General features: G+C 40.4%; 2 protein-coding genes across 12 annotated transcripts; one reads left to right on the top strand and one right to left on the bottom strand.

The window, feature by feature from the left end:
• The first annotated feature begins 883 nt into the window (after positions 1 to 883).
• Positions 884 to 5,237, top strand: LOC146981350 (intracellular hyaluronan-binding protein 4.S-like). Of its 2 annotated transcripts, none has more exons than XM_085786450.1 (8): positions 884 to 1,352; positions 2,007 to 2,175; positions 2,935 to 3,075; positions 3,169 to 3,240; positions 3,324 to 3,404; positions 4,166 to 4,340; positions 4,630 to 4,818; positions 4,980 to 5,237. In XM_085786450.1, exons 1-8 carry the CDS (start codon positions 1,115 to 1,117, stop codon positions 5,043 to 5,045), a joined length of 1,131 nt encoding a protein of 376 aa, XP_085642576.1. In that variant the 5' UTR covers positions 884 to 1,114; the 3' UTR covers positions 5,046 to 5,237. The 2 variants fall into 2 exon arrangements, with proteins under 2 accessions (XP_085642576.1, XP_085642575.1); XM_085786449.1 differs by having other exon boundaries at positions 974 to 1,352; positions 2,004 to 2,175.
• A 129-nt stretch (positions 5,238 to 5,366) lies between these two features.
• Positions 5,367 to 21,083, bottom strand: cdc14b (cell division cycle 14B). Of its 10 annotated transcripts, XR_015036581.1 has the most exons (16): positions 20,705 to 20,971; positions 19,468 to 19,558; positions 18,691 to 18,766; positions 18,085 to 18,177; positions 17,866 to 17,942; positions 17,003 to 17,069; positions 16,766 to 16,916; positions 16,443 to 16,673; positions 16,138 to 16,276; positions 14,319 to 14,484; positions 14,133 to 14,230; positions 10,611 to 10,792; positions 10,017 to 10,064; positions 9,797 to 9,922; positions 6,397 to 6,462; positions 6,105 to 6,190 (listed from the first exon to the last, which is right to left on the bottom strand). XR_015036581.1 is itself a non-coding variant. In XM_085786442.1 (15 exons), exons 1-15 carry the CDS (start codon positions 20,811 to 20,813, stop codon positions 6,170 to 6,172), a joined length of 1,662 nt encoding a protein of 553 aa, XP_085642568.1. In that variant the 5' UTR covers positions 20,814 to 21,083; the 3' UTR covers positions 5,367 to 6,169. The 10 variants fall into 10 exon arrangements, 6 of the variants coding, with proteins under 6 accessions (XP_085642568.1, XP_085642570.1, XP_085642569.1 ...); XM_085786442.1 differs by lacking the exons at positions 6,397 to 6,462; positions 10,611 to 10,792 and adding an exon at positions 7,590 to 7,758 and having other exon boundaries at positions 5,367 to 6,190; positions 20,705 to 21,083; XM_085786444.1 differs by lacking the exon at positions 10,611 to 10,792 and having other exon boundaries at positions 5,367 to 6,190; positions 20,705 to 21,060.
• Between the last annotated feature and the right edge of the window lie 25 nt (positions 21,084 to 21,108).

Raw genomic sequence — 21,108 nt, forward strand, 5'->3', positions numbered from 1 at the left:
GTGGTCTTATGTTGTGTGTTTTGCCAAGAGCTGGCTCCAACAGCGGCTACCCTGTAGTTGTTTTGCTTCTGTTTCCATTAGGCCTAATTGTAGCCAATGTATTTAGCATGCTAAGAAGCTGCCAATTATGGCTCAAGCAAGCTCTTAGTGAGTCTGCTAGCTAAGTAAACAGCCAATTTTAACACTGGCTGTGAAACAATAACAACATTTTAACATTTGCATTATTTGTATATTATATATTGTCAATGATAACCTCAAATGTAGGAAGCTAGGTAGCTGGAGCACACAGTAGTTTATAGAGGAGAACATAAATTAGCTGCTACTGAAAACACCTGGTTTTTGTATGTTGCGCAATATTATTCACAGTCAACATGAATGGAATTTAAATTAGTGAATTTTAATATTAGTGAATGGCATCATGTGTTTTTTTTTTGTCTTTACTGATTAATAAAAGTTAACTTTACTTTATAGGAAGCAATATTCAAACAAATGTTGATTGTGACTTGGAATTGGCTTGTGACATTTTTCATTTGGTCAGTATGCTATTATTTATATATATGTATATATATATTATTTTTATTTTTATTTATTTATTTATTTATTTATATATATATATATATAGGTATATATATATATTTTTTCATTTATTTATTTATATATATATATATATATATATATTTTTTCATTTATTTATTTATATATATATATATATATATTTTAAATAAATTCATTTTGGTTTTAGGCCCTGTGCCACTATTCAAGCTTCCTGACTAAGCAGAGAATAATCCACCTGCATTGGTCGACCACTTGAGCCAAGTCTATGCGATGCATATTGATTGGTGAATAGCCTATTAGTGAGGGCGAGGGGCGGGGCGTCGCGGGTCTCCACACGTGCAAACATTTAAAAGTGTGGACAAACAGTTTGTGCGCTATTTGTTGGACGTTCACGGGTACTGTGGCGGGTCTTTGTTGTTGTACCTGACAGGAACACGGCGGATTCTTGAGTTTTCTCGCTGTTTAGCGTTGGGAGTGTGAGGAGGGAGCTCTCTTTTTGAACTCTGCCTTGTTTTTTGTTGTGTTTTTTGTGTCGAGGTACCACGGGCTGAAAAAAAAAATGTTGCCGGACGCCTACGGATGTGTTGTGGCGAACAGGTTCGGGAATCTTCTGGATGACGAGGCGGACCCGTTTGACTTGATAAACGAAGTGGAGACGGAGAAGGAGAAGGATAAGAAGAAAAAGAAGAAGAAGGATGCTGACGACAAGAAAGGAAAGCAGAAGAAACCTGGACAGAAGGAGTCCCAGAAGGACAGACGCGTCCCCTTTTCGTCGGATGTTCACGAACCAGCTCCAGGTAATAGGCGCCACACACACGGCTGCATTGTCGCTACTCAACACACCCAAACGATTCTGGCAGCTGGTGGTATTTCTAGATGGGATGGTCCAGCCAAGTGGCCAGTTTGCTCGGGCTTTGTCAGCTGCTGATGATGCAAGGTCAGCGAGGCTGTTGAAGCACATGTGCATGATGCTGTCAGAGTGGGTTTTCAGGTGGCTATGTGGCCAAATAACTCTACTAGCTACTAGGGTAGGCTACATATTCCAAAACTGCATCTAAATCCATATATTTACACACGACATTATATCAGCTACAGATTCAGTGTAAATCTGCAACCATGTACAAAACTGTAAGGTTTGCAGTCAACCCCTTATTTGCTGTAACATTTTTTTAAACTACAGCCTTTGTTCTTCCTTTGTTTTCCATCATAGTGTGACTATCTCACACCTGTTTCATTGCAGAATTGTGTGTGTGTGTGTGTGTTCAAGGTTGAGACCTAAAGCTGTTGTACTGAAAGATACTTACAGTAGCCTAGATAGTGGTCCAACTACTCTGATTTGCCTGACCAGACGTGTCATTATTTACAATGCTCATATCATTGACAGACAATTATGACTGTGTAGACTATGACTAAGCGGTGATAATCTCACTAACCTGACCCTCTCTTAGCAGGCCGTAAGCAGCAGCAGCAGCAGCAGCAGCCGCAGCAGGCTCGTCCACGGCCAGTGAATGAGAGTGGAGATGGCAGAGAGGAGGCCCAGAGGGGCATGAAGAGGGCTGCTGCTGCTGGCGAGCGTAGAGCCAACCAAGAGGAGTACTCACAGGAGTTTTCCAACCCCAGGTACGTGTACTCGTACAAGCTGAGGCCAAAACAAAACCCTGATGTGATTTACAGACCATGGCTGCTTATACACACATTTTATTCAGCACTACCACTAATTGAAAATGAGTCTAGGTTCTGGTTAGTATAAAATGTTTTTGCTTCCCCTCCCAGTAACGTAGGCCTATTTGAAAGGTGGAACGACAACACTCTTCCTCTCAATGATAACAGGACAAGTTCATAAATGCTGAAATGCACCATTGTTTTATTCAATACACTCAAAGCTCTTGGTCCTTTGGAGGGTAACAGAATATTGATACACTATGACGATGCTGCGTCGATTCTTTGAGGTGCTGTCGATATTTTATCAATCACAAAAAATAGTGTTATGTTGGCAGTTTCAGTGACCGTGTTTCATATTAGTAAAACTGTCTACAATTTTCATTTCACATTGTTTACCCTTATTGTACGCACCTGAGTTGTTTTTTTTACCTGACTAAAATAAAATACATGAACAGATGCAACAGTTTTGACTATGAATACACAAAAATGCAATATAGAACAGTATATGATATCATCACACCTCCTTCAGGTCAGGATATGTATTGTATTACCAGATTGTTGCCAATAAACAGCCCCACAGATGTTAAAGGCTTGTTTGGTCTGGTATGACTATTCACCAATGAACAACCTAAAAAAAAATCAACCAGGGAGACTCCACAACATAGTTTGAGCCATAAGAGCTGTTGGGGGAATAAACAGTTAATCTGTGTTCTTCAGGCCTCCCTATTATGCAGACTCTGACTCCAGGGGCAGAGGGGGCTTCAGAGGTAGGAGAGGAGCAAGAGGTGGCGCCTACACAAGGAACCAGGACAGCTTCAACATGAGGGGCAAGAGAGAATTTGATCGACACAATGGAACGTAAGCGTTTTTGTTATGTAGATTTAAAAAATCTTATACCCATGTTTATGTCTCTCATAATGGTATTTTGACAACTGTCTTAATTAATTGCAGAGGAATATCTCCTGAGGAAAAGAGAGGAGGCAGAGGGCCCTGGAACTGGGGCTGTGTCGAAGAAGCTGCAAGGTAAGTGATTGTCCATTATCAACATGGAAATGTCAACTTTTACACTTTGGGGCACAATGTAGAAGTATTTCTCTTTTGTTAAGTGAATTAATGGAGGTGACGTCAGACGCCCCGGTCAAACCCGAAGACCCCCAAGTGCCTGCAGGTGAAGAGAATCGGAATCAGTGAGTGACGCGCATGAGCACTTTTCTCTGGTTCAGTGTTAGATTCATCTGTCAAGACGAGAGTGACAGCCAACCAGTCTGAATTTGTTAAACAAATCAAAATGAGAAAGGGCAGACAAAAATCTAGCTATGCTGCTTGAAAGGGATGGTTAAACATTTTGGCAAATTTGCCTATTGCCATAATCCCTATAGTCAGAGGGGTAGATTCATTACCTTTAATTATACACATACAAATACACAATCCAACAACTCCAAAACGCTCTTGTGGACAAGCTGTGACGTGGACAATCACCACACTATAAAATAATAATGCAACATTACAAGACAGAATTGTTTTCGAGGCAAATGCGTAGCTGGAACTACATTCCAGACACGGCTGCTAGGCAGAGTGATCTCAAAAGCGCAAGTAGTTCGAGTATTTGCTTCATGTGTCGTAATGTTACATAAATATACATAAATTGTTGAAATGGGGATTATGGCAAGGCGAATTTGCCAACATGTTTAACTATCCATTTTAAGCCCTGACTTGTGTTCATGTTAAGGGTTTTTCTCATTGAACACTACAACAACATGCAGTGCTGATGACATATGTAAATTACTGATTTACCCCAAATTAAATTTGCTTTAATCTTCAATATGTTGCAAAAAAGGACCTCAGGTTTAGGCTGATTATATTAGGAGAAATGACTTGTGAAACTCCTTACTGTGTATGTAAAAAAAAAAAATGGACTGATTGGATTGTTTGTCCTCAATTATGAAAGAACAATGGAAGATGTGGATGGCGAGATGGTCGTCCAAGTTGCCATGGAGATGTCCCTTGACGAGTGGAAGGCTGTACAGGAGATGAGTCGTCCCAAGCCGGAGTTTAACATCCGCAAAGCAGAGAACAAGATTCCCTCCAAAGCCAAGGTCATCCACCAGTCCAAGCACCAGGAGGTGAGACTGTAAAGCACATTGTAGAGCTCCTAACTGCTAACGTTTGTTTTTAGTCATATCATAAGTCCCATCTTGAAGTGTCGTACAATGGTAGCATATAGAGGCAAGTCTTTTAGGAATAAGCGGTGAGTGGTGCTGAGATTCTGAGCGCTCAACCTAAAAACCATAATGACAAAATTGTACACAACACTTTGCCAGAGTCAGAATTTATGTGGTGGTTAATGGAGAGCTTGAGTATTATTGTATCCGTCTATCAGACTGTATTTAGCATTATGCCTTGAAAATTCAGGGCCCCAAGGAGACTCTGGAGGACTTGGAGGACGATGGAAACTTCCTTCGTAGGTCTGTGAATGACATCACCTCCCTTTTGGACATCAATTTTGGGAGTCTTGGACGACCCGCACGTGGGGGTCGGGGAAGGGGAGCGAGAGGTGGTCCAACCAGTCGCCCAGAGAGACCTAAACCCATATTGGAGAAGGTATGTTCTCAACTCTGAATCAGTGTCTTATAGATAACCACCAGTGAATGAGTAGCAAGGCAAAATTAACATACTACAAGAAGAAAACAGAGTATTAGGAACACATATGTAAAATAAATTGTATAATCTGACTAGACTGGTAATGTCCATCTTCCCATTAGGAGTTTGAATTGGCTCCTAACCCAGATGACCCCGAAGACTTCCCAGCACTACCAACAGGAAGATAATTCACAACACCTCTTCATTTACCTTGTGGGGAAAATTTGTTGCACTTAACACTTCCAAAAAAAAAAATCAAAAAAAAAAAAAAAAAATCACTGTTTTCATGTTTCTGCTGTTCTTAAGATTTGGGGTTCTTACTGCACTAAAGGCACTGTTCAGCATTTGACTCTGGGAGAATAAATGCTTCTGCAAGTTTATCTTGGAGCTGTTTGTTTGATTTATTTATTTTATTTTTTTGGGGGGGGGGTTTGAGCAACTCACCTTAGCTAGGCAGAAGTTGTACTACTACTCACCGTGGTGTGAAAACCAATGAACAAACGGAACCATACTTGGGAGTACAGTTTTATTTAAAATGTCCAATTATGTGCTTCAAGCAAATGTCTTTAGTGGATTATGAATGTGAGTTTGACAAGGCCCCTTTAGGACCACTGACTTGTTTCATAGCATGATTCAAACATAGTACAAAAATATTTACAAAATACAAACCGAGTATATCAAATGCTGACATATTTACAGTCTTGAAATACAGTAGCTGAAAAGCTTCACAAGTAAATGACAGGAATAAAAGACAAGCCAGATATTGAATGGCAGTTGAAATGTGCACAGTATTGTTTTGTGTAATGGATTCTTGCCATAGAGACTTGGTGTTTTGTCTGTATCCTTTGTGTCTCCGACCATGGAGAGTCAAGAGCTGATTTACTCCCGGTTGTAACCATCTCCAGATCATTTAGATTGAATGTTAATCATCCGCGTTATAAACCAGTATATCAGTTGCACAGTGCTCATTTTGGATAAAATCTCTTAGATTTGCACATTCACATGCCGGTCTGATGGATGTGGTTAAATCTGATGTTTGCTAGTACATGCTTTAATAAGTAAACAACCAGGCAATGATTAAAATTATCCATTTCATGATGCTGTTTTAAAAATATAAAACAAAAGTGCCTTATGAGTAAAATAACTTGTAATCAAACAATCTATAAATCATTGAAATGTCACATAGAACAAGTTTGTTCCAATCCTTTTCTCAAAATTAAAAAAACTGAGTAGTACAGCTGTATACGAGTTGGATTTCATGTTTATGTCTTCAGGATTTCGAGATCCGCAGGCTCACCGAAGTAGAGGAGCTCTAGCTTTGGGTATGGAGTGACTATAAAGAAAACAAACACAAAGTCAGCATTAGACCACTGATTAACTATACTATTATCTCAAAATGTTTCCACTCATGCAGTTGGTGTATATTCACACAGATCACAGACATGCCTATAAGAATGCTTCATAATACTGTATAGGTAATTCCAAAGATGTGCCATGTACAGTATAGTATGCCACAGAAAGTGAGGAGGGGATAGATACCATAGCCTGGAAAATCGAACTGATTGCAAAGAGCTGCGAGCTTTACGTCCTCGGGAGACTGTGCGTCTGTTGCATGTGGGAAGTGAAAGAAGGGAAAAGAGGAAGGAGACAAACAACGTAGATTAGCACCAGTAAAAGATGCAGACATGGCTTTTTTGGGCAACAGGCCAGAAGCAGAAGACACAGTGAGCAGCAGAGTCCAGAGAAGCTATAGCCAGTCATACTCTGAAATCCACTATTCTTAGGAAACATGCAAGGAAAGCTTTTGAAAGAAAGACCTCGAGACTGAGGCAGGTGGAGTTTAACCTGACGCTGGTGCAAGAGCAGGACAGATTCTCTGTATATTAGTCCTGGACAATGTCAGAATTTACTGTGTGTAATGTTAGTACAACATCTGAGAAAAGAAGAACTGTGGCTGGGTTGCACCATCTTTTGATATAATCTTCCAGGCAACCAGTGTAGTACTTTTGAAATCAACCATGTTGGACAATTTAGTATGAATAAAACCTCAACTGATCAAAAAATATTAAAAGTGTTTATTGGAAAATGACAAATATATTCTCAATTTATTTTATTTCCTTTTTGTTATTTTAAGATTAATGCTGTTAAACCGTAACAAACAAATTTTCTTAAAAGTGAATAAAGGGAGTATTTAGGTGGATTTCTTTCTTTCTTCAGGAAACTGTCACTGTCCTCTTCACCTAAAAAGACACTGCCCCTCATGACATTTGCCTTCATTTGAGCTGTCAGATCAAAATGGTTAAAAGAAATATCCAAATTTAATTTAGCTTATTTCCTAACCACATAAAACATCTGATTGTGAAGAATTTGTGGCTGAACCATAATTTGATTATGTTTAAACATTTAATCATTGTTGATGCATCCCAGCCTAAGTGCTTTAAGGGACTATGACAACCACTGTCTTGAGCATTAAGAGGAGAAAGTAGGAGAGTGCTGAACCTCTAGACTTTGGCTGGATTTACCCAGGCACCAGTGATCTGTTTGCTTCACAGATCTGATCATCCCTGGCTGCCAAAACCAGAAAAAAATCACTAGTAATAGTGTTTTTTCCCTGTTTGGGCAGAGAGGAGATCTCTTCTTCACAAAAAAAAGTGTTCTCTTTTTTTTGTTTGTTGGTATGCAAACGCAGCCAAAGTCTCCATATGGCTCAGAGTGCGTCTGTGGGAGCTTGCCTGCAGGTGGATCTGTGCCATGTTTAAGTTGATGAGAGTGCCTGCGTTGGCTGTAGCACTGGCTGTGTCTCTATGGCTGCCACATGGCTCACAACACATTGGGTCCCTGTCGCCAGTCACTACATGCAAGTTGCCTAGGGACCTGACCAGTCTGGTGTGGCACAGGGAGCTGCCAGAGAGAGGGGGAAGCTGTTAATTTGCTCCACAAGGATCCATGAGTGGCTATAGCCTCTTGGTTGCTTTTCAACTGTGTCTACTTCACATAAAAAAAAACGGTAACACTTTCTATGAGGCCCCTCCTTATAACGCATTATGATGCGATCATAATGCAGTTATAATGAGGTTATAATGATTTATAACTAGTGTTATAATGACTTATACATGTTCATGATGTGTTATAATAACAATTATAAGCAGATTATAATGTTTTTTTATAATGTTTTATAAGGGCTTAAGCATCATAATGTATCATAAAGTATTATAACTATTCTCTCATGAACGCATTATAATCACAGTTATTATACATTATAACATTATAATAATTTATTATAAGTGTTATGTCAAATAATGGCTGTATGAAATGGTATAATGCTTAAACAGTGATTATAAACCATTATAAGCGGTCAGTGGATGCGTTAAGTAAAGTGAGGACACTCTGGTGGGTTATAGAAAGTCATGATACATTATAAGTTGTTTATAAGCTGTCATTGGATGCTTTAAGTAAAGTGAGGACACTGGTGGGTTATAGAAAGTCATGATACATTATTAGCTAGTTAAAAAATCAATACAAGTGGTCATACTTTGCCTAAGGTCCATGTCCCTCTGGCACCCTCTAGAGGGCACTTCTATCCAACACTTTATTTTCCCATGATCCATTGCGTCACACCACAACGGAAGTCGGTTTTCAACCCCGTAGTAGCATTCTAGCGAGCGGCTAACTGGTAGCGTTAGCCACCGGTGTAGGCACCAAATGTGGGGGCTCCGGGCTGCCAAAACCGCCCTGACTAATCTGATGTTTTGTCAAGTCTACAAAACGAATTACCGAACAAACACCACCGCTTCTGTGTGCACGGCACGCCTCTGCAACTAGTCATGGCTATCGTAGCCGTTAGCTTTGCTGCTGCTGACGGCTAACAGCAGCAGCAAACATACATCAGGACGTCAGCTGTTAAAACCCTCCCGTTGTCGGACACAACATGAAACTACTCCAGTTAGCTCAGTCATGTTGGAACTAGGATATCCGCTGGAAAAAATATTTTTTTCATGGGCTGTTTATTGAGTTATTTAAGACACTGCTAACGGCTAACAGCTAACGTTAATCTAAAATGTAATGAATGGAGTGTCATGGCGACACCCAGCGTCGTTCTCCGGAAAGTGGTGGATAGGGTCAACAAGAAAACAGAATTATTAAGTGCCTGGTCAAAAACAGAAAGTGGGGATATAACATCTGTTAAATTTTAACTACAGACAACTTTTAATCTTAAAAAAAAAAGAAGGGTGCCAGAGGGACATACCTTAGGCAAAGTATGACCACTTGTATTGAATTTTTAACTAGCTAATAATGTGTCATGACTTTCTATAACCCACCAGAGTGTCCTCACTTTACTTAACGCATCCAGTGACCGCTTATAATGGTTTATAATCACTGTTTAAGCATTATACCATCTCATACAGCCATTATTTGACATAACACTTATAATAAATTATTATAATGTTATAATGTATAATAACTGTGATTATAATGCGTTCATGAGAGAATAGTTATAATACTTCATGATACATCATGATGCTTGAGCCCTTATAAAACATTATAAAAAAACATTATAATCTGCTTATAATTGTTATTATAACACATCATGAACATGTATAAGTCATTATAACACTAGTTATAAATCAGTATAACCTCATTATAACTGCATTATGATCGCATCATAATGCGTTATAAGGAGGGGCCTCATAGAAAGTGTTACCAAAAAAACACTTGAAAACAATGTGATGTATTTGTTATTGCACCAACACTGAACACACGTATAACACTAAAACCTGAATAATTGGTATTCATTAGTCTGGTGTTGTTAGTCTAGGTTTTCAACTACTCAAACAAAAAAATGAAATTGGTGTCTATTTGATTAAGTAAAACTTGTCATGTCTGCTTATTTAGAGTGATCAGAGTCATTGAGTGCTCAATATTGAATCCAGCCACTGACCTTCCTCCTACTCCGTTGCCTGGCAGTGAGGTTCTGGTCCTCTTCCTGCTGTCTGAGTGGTCAGACAGAGCCAGGGGGTTCACACCTGTCTTACAGCCCTGAACACTGCCTTGCAGGATGACCATGCTGCACAGGAGAGAGGGAGGGGTGGCATAATGAGTCTCAGCCTTGTCATTGTCATTATGTGCATGGTACTGCACATGTACAGTGAAAGTATTACCTTAGAGACTGTGATGATGACCTGGTGTGAATCTTATTCTCCTCCTGTCTGTAAAAACATAAGTGACATGACAGTAAAAATGTGATTTAGCTTTATATCAATGAGCAATGAGAGAGAGGAGGAAAAGGCTGTATGGAGATGGGCAAGAAGGCTTTTAAAAATTGATAGCTTTAGACTTAGGCACAGATCATTATTGCAGCTTCAGCAGCCAAGTTGGATTAGTAAAGCCAAGTAAGTACCAGGAAAAGCCAAGGGGTGGCACCAAACAACTTGGAGGAATCTGATTTGTCTTTTTACAGAGCCATTATTGTCATGAGCTTAACTCTCTGAGGGGCTTTGATTTTGGCAGTTGGCCGTTCAATCAACATAATAACAGGCAAAGCATGGTGTTTAAAGATGACAGGATGATGGCAGCAGTTATTGGTACAAAATCATTATGGACTGAAACATGGTGACAAGAAAGGCAGGAGCCTGTGATGATTTCAGATTTTACAAATGTGGCTCTTGCTCATCAACTCAACGTTTTATGTGCTCACAAAAAAACGACTGTTCTGATTGGGTTGGGAATTAAAGATAGACAGGGGGCTCACTTACAGCATTCTCAGTTAGAGCTCCAGAACGGGGCAGGACAGGTTTTTGGGGGTCTGACAGGCGGTAGAACTCATTGAAATCCTAACCCGTCTATACAGAAATGCAGGATGGAAGAAGGGAAGCCATACACAATCCACCACAGGGCAAGGCTACACAGGGAGGAGAGCAGCATGGCTACCAGCCATCTGAAAGGAGGACAAATCCAACAACAAGAGCAAACGGAAAAAAAGGGGGGAAAAAAAGGAAGGAGAGACAAGAGACGTCCGGGCAGGACACAAAGCCTCTGATGTTCTGCTTTTCCACTGGGACTGGATTAGATGAAATACCTTTCATGGAGCCTTGTATCCAGCAGTGCTAGACAGCAAGTTTTTGTTCTTCACATGCTGTGATGTGTTAGCAGCCATATACTTAGAGCCCAAATGAGGTGGGAAGTAGATTTTAGTTTTGTGAGATAAAAAGAAAAGCTAATAAACATACTGGCAGACATTCCATTTATACAGAATGTTTTTGACAATAAGGATAAAGTAGTTTTTAAGAGTTGTCAACTGTTGTTTTACATCAATAGTAGCTGTAAGACAAAGAAGTCTTATTAAATAAACAGCATCTATAACACTGGCTTTAATTGTTAGTTGGTAAAAACATTTTTTTTTAAATGTGTCCATTATGAAATTTGGCTCCTCTAAAACAGAAGAACAGATCAATTAAAATAAGGCTGGCAGAAATCTTAAGACTAAACAAACTCAGATGTTTTTTGTTTTTTTTTTAAAACTCCGATCCAGTCACAAAAGCAATGGAAAAACAACAGGCAATTGATAATGAACCCGGCCCAACATTAATTACGTTAGACAAACAATTGAACACAGAGGCATGTTCATGCGTGCATGTCCAAGGATTTCATGCCTGCTGCCATGCGTGAACAAGAAGGCAGAAAAGATGAAGAGAAGTTTTCATATAGTCGTCGTTCTCGCTGAAATTGAACATGCACCTCAATATCACATGATAAAACAGTAGAGCCAGATGGTGAGGTTCAGCTACAAGTTTGATGTTTGTCTAGCAGAAACACGTATATTGATGTGTGGCCTCAAGTTCAAGCAAGTTTCCCCTCTCTCAACTCCCTTTTACTAAGAATCCATTTTTGTCCCTCTACTTCCTCATAAGCTCACATATTGTGTTTTATGGTCCTTTCTATATGTGGATCAGGAGGAATTTACCATACCAACCATGCCGTTTAAAGCTGCTAATTTAATGCATAAAGCGCCTCAGTCAAAGATGATTCAAAAAACAAATGTACTAATGGCAATTTCCAAAAAACACCTACAACTTAGGCAGACCAGTAGCTATGTTACCAAACAATAAGGAAATACCTACAGCAGATCAGACGGCGGGCCAAGTTTCCCTAACTGAACTCTTTTTCTTGATAAGTGCCAAGTCAGTAGTGCAAGCCATGCACTAAAACATTTAATTCAACTAATCCAGATCTCACGTAAAACCGTGATTAGTTGAATGACTGGTGCCGTTGTTAACAAGTACAGCAGCAGGCTCAACTCGAACCATTTACTGTAACTCATATTTCATACAAATGTGTCTATGAGACAGACAATGACAGGCGTGTCAATGTAATGCATCCATTAAGTGCATATCACTTCACACCGTAGTCACCCAAAGAGAGAAAGGAAAGAAAAAAAGAAAAACAATATCAAATCAGCCATACCATTAGCCATACCATTCACTGGCATAGCAACCATTTCTACAGGAAGAGGATGTCAGCTAGAAAGGAAGTGATGTGCACTTACCTCCATCATACATAACCTCACATCCTCTCTCTGTTTTTCCTCTCCCCCACTCTTTCTCTGCCTCTTTCTGCTATCTTTTGAACGGCAGGCAACACATCGGCCACACCGTGCCCATGAGGCTGCAGCAGAACACTACCACCTGCCTGACATGGGACAACAAAAGCCAAAGCCATATGGGTACATTGGCAGAGGCTGGTCAACCATACTCAGCCCTTTCTGACACCCAAGCTTCCACGGCTTGATTTACACAGGCACAAATGATGTAGACTTTATTCCTACAGTGAGGTTGAATTAAAAGAAAAAAAAACTATCAGGGTTTCTCCCGTTTAGATAACTGTAGGAGGTTAGCATTAGTCATTTTTCACTTTCTGATGGAGCACAGTGCTTCCACAGTGCTGGGTATTCACATATAACAGTTGTCCAGCTGTGCTTTATGCTCATTGCACAAAAATGTACTAAAAACAAAACCTAAATTACCAGGTTTCTAACGGCATAATATGTTTGCAACATGCCACTATGACTCATTTGAAATATTGAGTTTTTCTGCTAATGTTGAACTCAATGCTTGTTTCTCCTTCATTTGGCATTTCCAACAGTAATCGAGAAACCGAGTTGGTTTCAGATTTCACAACTGCTAGGCTGTGAAGGCACTTCTGTCAGTGGAGAGCATGGACTCACAGAGAAAAAGAGACATTCCCTTTTGTGTGTTTAACCACTGATAATGTTGAGTGGCAGTGACTATGTCCATTCGCCCCTCCCTCATTATGTTATCTGGGACCATTTCAAATTTGTTCAAGGTTGGTTCTAACATTGTCCTGCCAAAACCCAGAATCGATGAGACTATACAGCAATGCAATAAAATCAGTTTTGAATTATAATGTTAATCAAAATCCAAGTTAAACTATAAGAAAGCCTTCTCATGAGTGGCCCATTTACCTCAAGGACAATGTGACATGATAACCTACTGACAAGCTAGCTCTATACTGATTTGGCCTATATTTTCCCCCTCAACTCTGAGCTTTATCTTTTGACTGGAGAAGGAGATTTACAGATCATCAGTGCTGCACACTCATAGATTCTATCTGTAGCTTCCACATCTTTTGTGCCTCTCTAAATCCAGGCCTCAACAAAAAGGTTTTTATTGGAAGATTGTGTCTCAGATAACTCTGATTATCCAGCCCTATAACAACTATGTCACTCACTCCGCATCTATTTGACTTCCTAAAATTATTGTCCATCCTCCCCGCTTATTGATTATAGATGATAAATGAATGGCTTATATTATTCCTGACCTGCATGTGATGACATTTAATCCAAAGAACCAAAAGGGTACACAAAGAGTTATTAAAGAATACTGCCTGGTTTGTTAAGACAAATTATGATATTAGGATGAAATTGCCATGATATGGATAAAGGAGAGCAACCCGAGGAGATTAGCCGTGGCCAAAACCTGACACAAAAAGACAGCTGACTACCTTGAATAAACATTCGGCAAAGGACAAAGTTCATTAAATGAAATGATATACAAACAAAAACCTACAAGGTCACTTCCTGGACTGCTCTTTATGAAATCCTACTTTTTCCAAATCATAAGTTACCTATGATTTGAAAAATCCCATTGTATTCATGTAATGGTCTGACAGACTGACACGAAGAGGCGTCGCTCAGTTTACAGTTCTACAACACGTCAGCGTACTGCATGATGAAACCTGCAGGCTGCCCGGGTACTTACGATAGTGAACCTGTGGATGATCTGGCCTGCCTCTTGCTCTTCAGGGCTCTCAGTTTATCACCCTGTGTAAGGCCATTTCTCTCATCTTCATCATTGTACTGTGAACAAAGAAAAAAAGGCATGAACTTGCAGTTCATTCTTTTAAAAATCTTGAAAGCATGACAGGAGCATCGTTTTAAAACTCACCAGTTCCATTTCTTCTTTTTTGGCTGCCCTGTTCTTGTTACTCCCGTTTATGGTTATGTCATCCACCCCAGACAGGATCCTGGTCACAGCCATCTTGCCATTCTCTTGTTCATTTAGCATCTTCTCCCGGAAAACATCTCCCTCAGTCCAAAGACCGTTCTGCTTGCTAATGTACAAAAGCACAAACCACAATTATACATGCTGTTCTTTCTAAACCACCATTATTAACATCATCATTATTATTAAGGCCTCTTGGGTCAGACCTGCCCTCACATGAAGTACCAATTGTGCAGACGTTTGTAATATAATGAAAGCCTATTTTCTTAATTATCATAAGCTATGAGATCCCAAGTGAATACAATTTTCAGCCAAAGCTAACAGATTTGTTCCCTTGCCTGGGTGGGGGATGTATACATTGCTGTGTTGCTGAGGGGTAAAGAGAGTACTGGTTGTGGATTGGAGGGTGTTTGTGCATGTGTGCGTATGGGTGGGGGTTAAAGTGTAATGTTGCTATTGTAAGTATTGTGCATATATTTGTCTTTTCTGTAATCTGCGCTACTTTTATTATAGGTCTCATTGCCGTGCTCCTTCTGGCAGGGGGACTGCCAATGGAAATTAGCCTTTTGGCTATAATTGGGTGGGTTTACATTTTATGTTTTTTTAAAATGGTTAATTAATGTACACTGTCCCTCTCGAACAAATAAAGGAAAAAGTAAACTAAACTACATCACACAGGAGATCAGTATTTCTGCTTTTCTCACTGGTTTGAAATGAAAATGCAATGTTAACAATCAGTTACGATATGTTTGAAATGTAGCAATAGTGGTATTGAGTGTCAATGCTGCCAGTAAACCACACCCACAAAGTCCTAATGAAACATAAGTATACCAATTTTCTGAATGTCAGACTCTTCATAAACTACAGGGGTTCTTCTCTGGCCCATGACCTAGCTTGGTGCACATTAGTTTGGTAATTTTTTGCATAATCTCGTTGAGAAATACAAAAGTCATGGGTGACCTTTGTGGCATATCTGGGCTGCTGTAATAACTGATACATTAAAATATTAAACTACAGAGACTACACTGTAGACTGCACACTACAGTTGATGCATGCTACTGTGACAATACTGATATGTTTGCGTTTCTCCAACCATCAAACCACAGTGCAGAAAATAACGAGCTAAGATTACAGGGGATTTTATTTAAGATTCAGCAACCAGGTGTTGTACATGTGGCCTGGCTTCTTTAAGAATAGCTCTGTGTGAAAGAAACGAGTGGGAGGGCAAGTCTATGTGTGACGTGAAGCTGGCAACTAGAGCAGGGAGAGCCAATTAAGGAGTAGTAGCGCAAGTAACAGAGCATTGTTTGTACAGTTCAGGCTGCTTGTCAAAAAATAAATGTTACATCCCAGAAAGACCAAAGCCAGGTTCCTTTGTTTTGCTTGCCACCAGCACTTTGAAGGGAAGTGGCTTCAAAGTTATAAACAACTTTGGGCCTGGAGCACCACACAAGTCTCCCGTGTTTTCCAAGCAGTCTAGAAGCTGAAAAAGGACAGGCTAACAGAGAACATGTCGACAGTGTCTACATATATAGGAAACAGCAGGCTCAGCTGCGAAAAGCACTGGGGAGCAGTGTCCTGACGTTGCCTGACATTGCATAACATTGCATACATCACATACAGTACTGCATAGCTGAGGACAGGGAAAATTCCTTCACCACAACAGATCAAGCCAAAGAAATAATACATATGGATGTTATTTTCTGAACTTTGACTCTGCTTGTAATCTGGACACAAATATTCTGCTTCAGTTGACACTTACTCTTCAACAAAGTTCTGCTGAGGCCCAATGACGGACCCTGGTCGACAGATTCGTATCCAAGCAATGGCCTCTGCAGCGGAGAGGCGGTAATGCTTCATCATGTAGCAGCCAATCAGAGTGCCGGTCCTCCCCAGACCAGCTGAAAGAAAAAAATGTGATAGGTAAGGCCATGATATTGTGTAATACAAAGGACACAGAAGACAGTTTATACAGCCAGGAGTATTTTGTAGCTGTCAGGCATTGACCACAATTAGCCACAGTAGTTTGACCCATCAACAATTCCTGAATATGGGTTAAAATCTTACCTTTGCAGTGGACAGCTATGGCTCCCTCTGCATTCTCACAGATGTTAAGAAACTTCCTAACGATGGTGTCATTAGGCGTACTCCCGTCCACAAAGAACAGGTCGTGATGCTCGAAGCCAGAGTCTGTAAAACGCCTGGCGTCATACATCTTCTTGTTGAGGCGGATGACAGTGCTAATGTTGTGGTTCCTGAAGTAAGGAATGTAGGCCTCAGGAGCGTGCAGAGGATAGCCTGAAGTAAGAGGAATAAAACTTTGTTGTGAGTTTAAGAGGTGTCAAAGTTGAGTTAAGGACAGTTCATTCTGAGGTGTACTTTTCATTTACCATTCTCTATTTTGCTTTTTGGATGAGGCCCACTGAATGCAAGGAACTTTCCTGGAATGATCCAGTTCAAGTCTCCATTTTCTGCCCTCTCATAGTGCTCATATTCTTCAACATCAAAGTTAGAGAAGTCCAGCCAGCCATACTGCAGAGCCTGAAAGATGTGTTGAAAGGGAGTTCATTTCATTAGGTACGTGACACAGCAAGAAAGAGAAATAAATAAATCCAAAAGTTTCCTACCTTGTAAACAGCACGAAGGCAATCTAGGATGTTCAGATTGTACATGCAGGTTCCAAATGAAGCATCTCTGTGAAACATGAATTATAAGTCCCTCTTTATCAGCACAACATACAGATTTCTTTTTCCTTTCCCCCCCTTTATTATCTGGACAGAGTACAGATTGCTATCTCACTTCTACTGCTCTCAACTGCTTTTCGTCTCCCTCGCAAGTTTAGTTCTTTATCTTATATTTACGCTTCTTATTGTTATCCTTTTTCCCTTTTATAATCACAGTTACAGTAGAATAAAAGAGCACAAGAGACCTTGAGCCCTCTAGATCCTGTAATCTTAAACACTTATCATTGTGTTGCAACTTGCACCTGTGTCTGAACACAAGAGGAAAAAACAAACTTCTTTATTTCTTATGGATGATATTCACTTTAATACTTTTCAAGTCACATACCCAGAGATATCATCAATTTTAAAGTTTTTTTTTTCTTCAAAATAGCAGATGCAGCAATCTTTCACCAACAACTCTTCTTCAGGGTTTATTGTGTGTTTTTTACTTAGTATTACAATAAATGCAAAATCCCTGTGATGCTTGTTAGCTTGTTTTTACCATGTATGCTAACCACATCAGTTCTGAGAATGACTGAGATTGCTCAGTACCTGGACAGTCTACACCCAAACCCTAAATGTATTTCAATTTTTGGCTACTTTGGGAATTTAGAAGTACCTTCACTATTTGCTCTTGCAATTTGCTTTTAAAAGAATTGAATTTACTATTGTGAATAATAATGTTGACATTGAAAATCCACAGCTGTGACTCACTCTTAGTTCCCCCAAAGATAACAAGTTAAATGTGAAATACATATGATTGGTACCTGAATGGGATGTATGTTGAATTCCTTGAAACCAGCAGAGTGTAGGCCTCCTCTGGCATCATGTTCAGATGCATTACCTTCAGATACAAACATCTCATCAGCAAGTTCCTTGTTTCTTATATTAAATGATGTAATTTCAATTTATGATTATCTATCAGATTTATGTAAATGCAGTATCATTTCACAAGTTTCATGTTATGTGGTTTGTACACTACTTACAGCATATGAGCCGATTAGGTAGGCTGCATTGGCCTGTTTCTTCTGGTCTCCACATGTGTAAAATATTATCTTCTTCCTCGAGAGTGTAATGGACTGTGGAAATATTATAAATAACAAATAGCGTCAACTGACATATCATGTGATGCCTCATGTTACAAGTAGAAATTACACGAGCGAATCTCTTTATTTATTGGCTATGCAACTGTAGCGTAGTTTTTTTGGACTGTACAGCTGCAGACAATGTACACTCTTGAATGACTTGATTATGACACTGCTACGCGGTGTGATGAAATCAGCAGTATTCGTAAGCTAAGGAAAAGTGTAATCACCACATAAGACAGTTATGCTCCAGAGCCGCAGAAAGCCTGAATCATCTGTGCCTAACAGCCTTTGAGAACACTATATATGTGCCAACTCCAGACAAATTGCCTCGACAAACAGGAATGGCAGTATTGCAAGTTGATACAAGATGACTTGGGACATTAATTTAACTGTAAAAAAAAAAAAAAAAAGTCCTGCACACCAGGTTTAAGTTTATATTGATTAACCTAGATTTGCTTCCCATTCTCTCCTAGGAAGTGAATTAGGAGCAGCAGTTTGCTTTACCTTGAGCTTCTTTGTCAGCTTGCAACAGAAGCGATAAAACATGGCCAGGTTGAGGGGGCCAAAGTCCGCATAGAAGCTGAGAGTGAGGGAGAGAGAGGGAGAAGGATAAAGACAAAAAGGAATTAGTGTGTCAGTGGCTATTTATGCAACCAGCTACTGTCTCTAGGGAAGTTTCACTCGATGGAATCGGCTACCTCAGACTGTCACTGTAAAAACACTGACAGAGTAAAGACTATATTTGGAAACATTTGCCGTGAGAGTGGGTCAATCAGAACAGGACAAAAAGCTGCAAAGACAAGTGGATTTTATTTTTAGTACCAATGGCACAAAATTGACTTGGAGAGGAAAGGTCAGTGGTGTCCTCTCCTCACTACAACCTCTGAAACAGCTGTGGTTGAGGCATGGTGCTTTTATTTACCTTTAATTTTTAAAGCTGTTGTGGTTATTTAGATTTCTCCCAACAGTAAAAATGGCCAGTGCACCAAAATATCCTTAAATCTCATGCACTAAAAATAACCAATATGAATACTGACTAAGTTTGCTCTAATGGCTTCTGCACTCAAGGCTAAACCGAGATCCACTGTATTTTGAATTAGGTATGTGCAAACCTGCTTGCACAAGCACTAATGGTGGAGAGGATACGTTTTAGATGACTGCAGTGATAACACGGTTTGGATAGTATCGTTTACTGCATTCACATGCACGTGCAACAGAAAGGCACAACAAAAGAAACCAATGCATTAATCAAGCAAACTTACATCTAAAAACTTAACTTACTTCTCATATGCCAGCTCTTCATCTATGCAGAAACAGTGACGTTCAGCTGTGCTCTTGATCTTCTGCTGAAGTATGGCGAAGTATAGTTGATCTGGAGGGGGTGGGGGCAAAGGCAGAGGGGAGCAGTTACTTGCTTTTGTAATGCATGTGCACTTCTGTTGTCTCCTAAACCAGCTCCTCTTCGTCAACAACAACAACAACTTAATTTTAAACATTTTCTGGTATCTTACCCTTGATGAACTCGATACATCGTGGCCAAACATCTTCCGCGGTCATCCTGCCCACAGATTTGAACATGATGTTTACTCGAGAAACGTAACGTACGAGGTTGATTTTCTTCACAACGACTTGCGCATAACGTTACTGAGTTAAGCAGACATTAAAAACGTGCGCGGAGATTAACAAAAAAAAAAAGTTAAACGCGAACACCCGCAGAGTTTAAGGTTAAAAAGGTTGTTTTAAGAAAGCGTGGCTTCGCTATGCAGGGCGAAGAAAGTTAGCAGGCGAAGAGGAGGGAAGGAGAGTTTCGTGTGCAAGTGCGCACTCTGCTAAAAAATTATCTCCACTTGACTCCGCCCCTCAGATGTTCCGCGGCACGCTATTGGCTGTGAGGGATGGACAGCGCTGCGCGATTGGTGGAACGAGCTGTCGGTCACGCCTCCTTCAGTTTAAAGTTCTGAACATGAGACACATGATAGGCCCTGGGAACGTTGCCCAAGCGGTTGCTAGGACGATCCGTCAGCCAGTCAGATCCGTGATTTCCACTTGGTGTGACCTCCCTCTCTCCCTCTCTCTCACTTGGGCTCCTCAAGGATGTTCAAAAAGCAGGGAAACGCCACAAAAGACATGGAAATCAACCACGGGCGACGCCAACAGTGGGTCAACTACGGTATGACAGTGCAGCTCAATGTGCACATATAAACCAGCACTTAAATACCCTAAAACAAGACAAAGTTGTTGTAATTTCCCTCCTTTAAATGAATATCAGAGTAAAACTGAACTATTATTGTGTGTCCTATGCGGACTGTCAAGGTAAGTCGATGCAAAAAAAAAAAAAAAAAAAACCGTGCATTAACAATAAAGGGACAGACGGTGTCGCCCTAAAATCTGACCAAAATCAAAGACTTTAACACACCCTGGTCGCTCCGCACAAAATGATGTGCGTGCTGCAGGCTGCTGTGTCACATTTGCCAAGTAGGCTGAAAGTTGACAGGGTTCATTGTGCAGACCATCTTACCTGTTATCTCAATGTAAATATCAGAGTTTAGCTCCGCCTCTGAGCTGCTGTGGGCTGCACAGCGCTTTTTCCTCGACTCGGCTCGTCTCCTCTCGCTCTTGCGCTTCATTTTCTCTTCAGGGCTTCACGGTGGACATTACTGAGCAGCTGCAGCAGACCTCCTCCGCTTCGCAGTGCGGCGGCGGCGGCGGCGGCTTCACTGTCCCCGTGTTTGTTGCAGTGTTATTACGGCATGTCTCGCTCCAGCGCTGCTGCTGATGATCTTCTGCGAATCCGCGTGTGCGTGTAGGCTATGCGTATGCGTGTGTGTTGTTGTATATGTGTCAACCGAGACACAGTTGCCTGCTCCAGACTCTCTGGTGGTGGTGGTGACGTCTGTAAGCAGGGGCAGGTTTCTGCTTTCT

This window comes from Trachurus japonicus, chromosome 9 (assembly GCF_045865225.1).
Source record: "Trachurus japonicus isolate A0001 chromosome 9, Traja_1.0".
Classification (NCBI taxonomy): domain Eukaryota; kingdom Metazoa; phylum Chordata; class Actinopteri; order Carangiformes; family Carangidae; genus Trachurus; species Trachurus japonicus.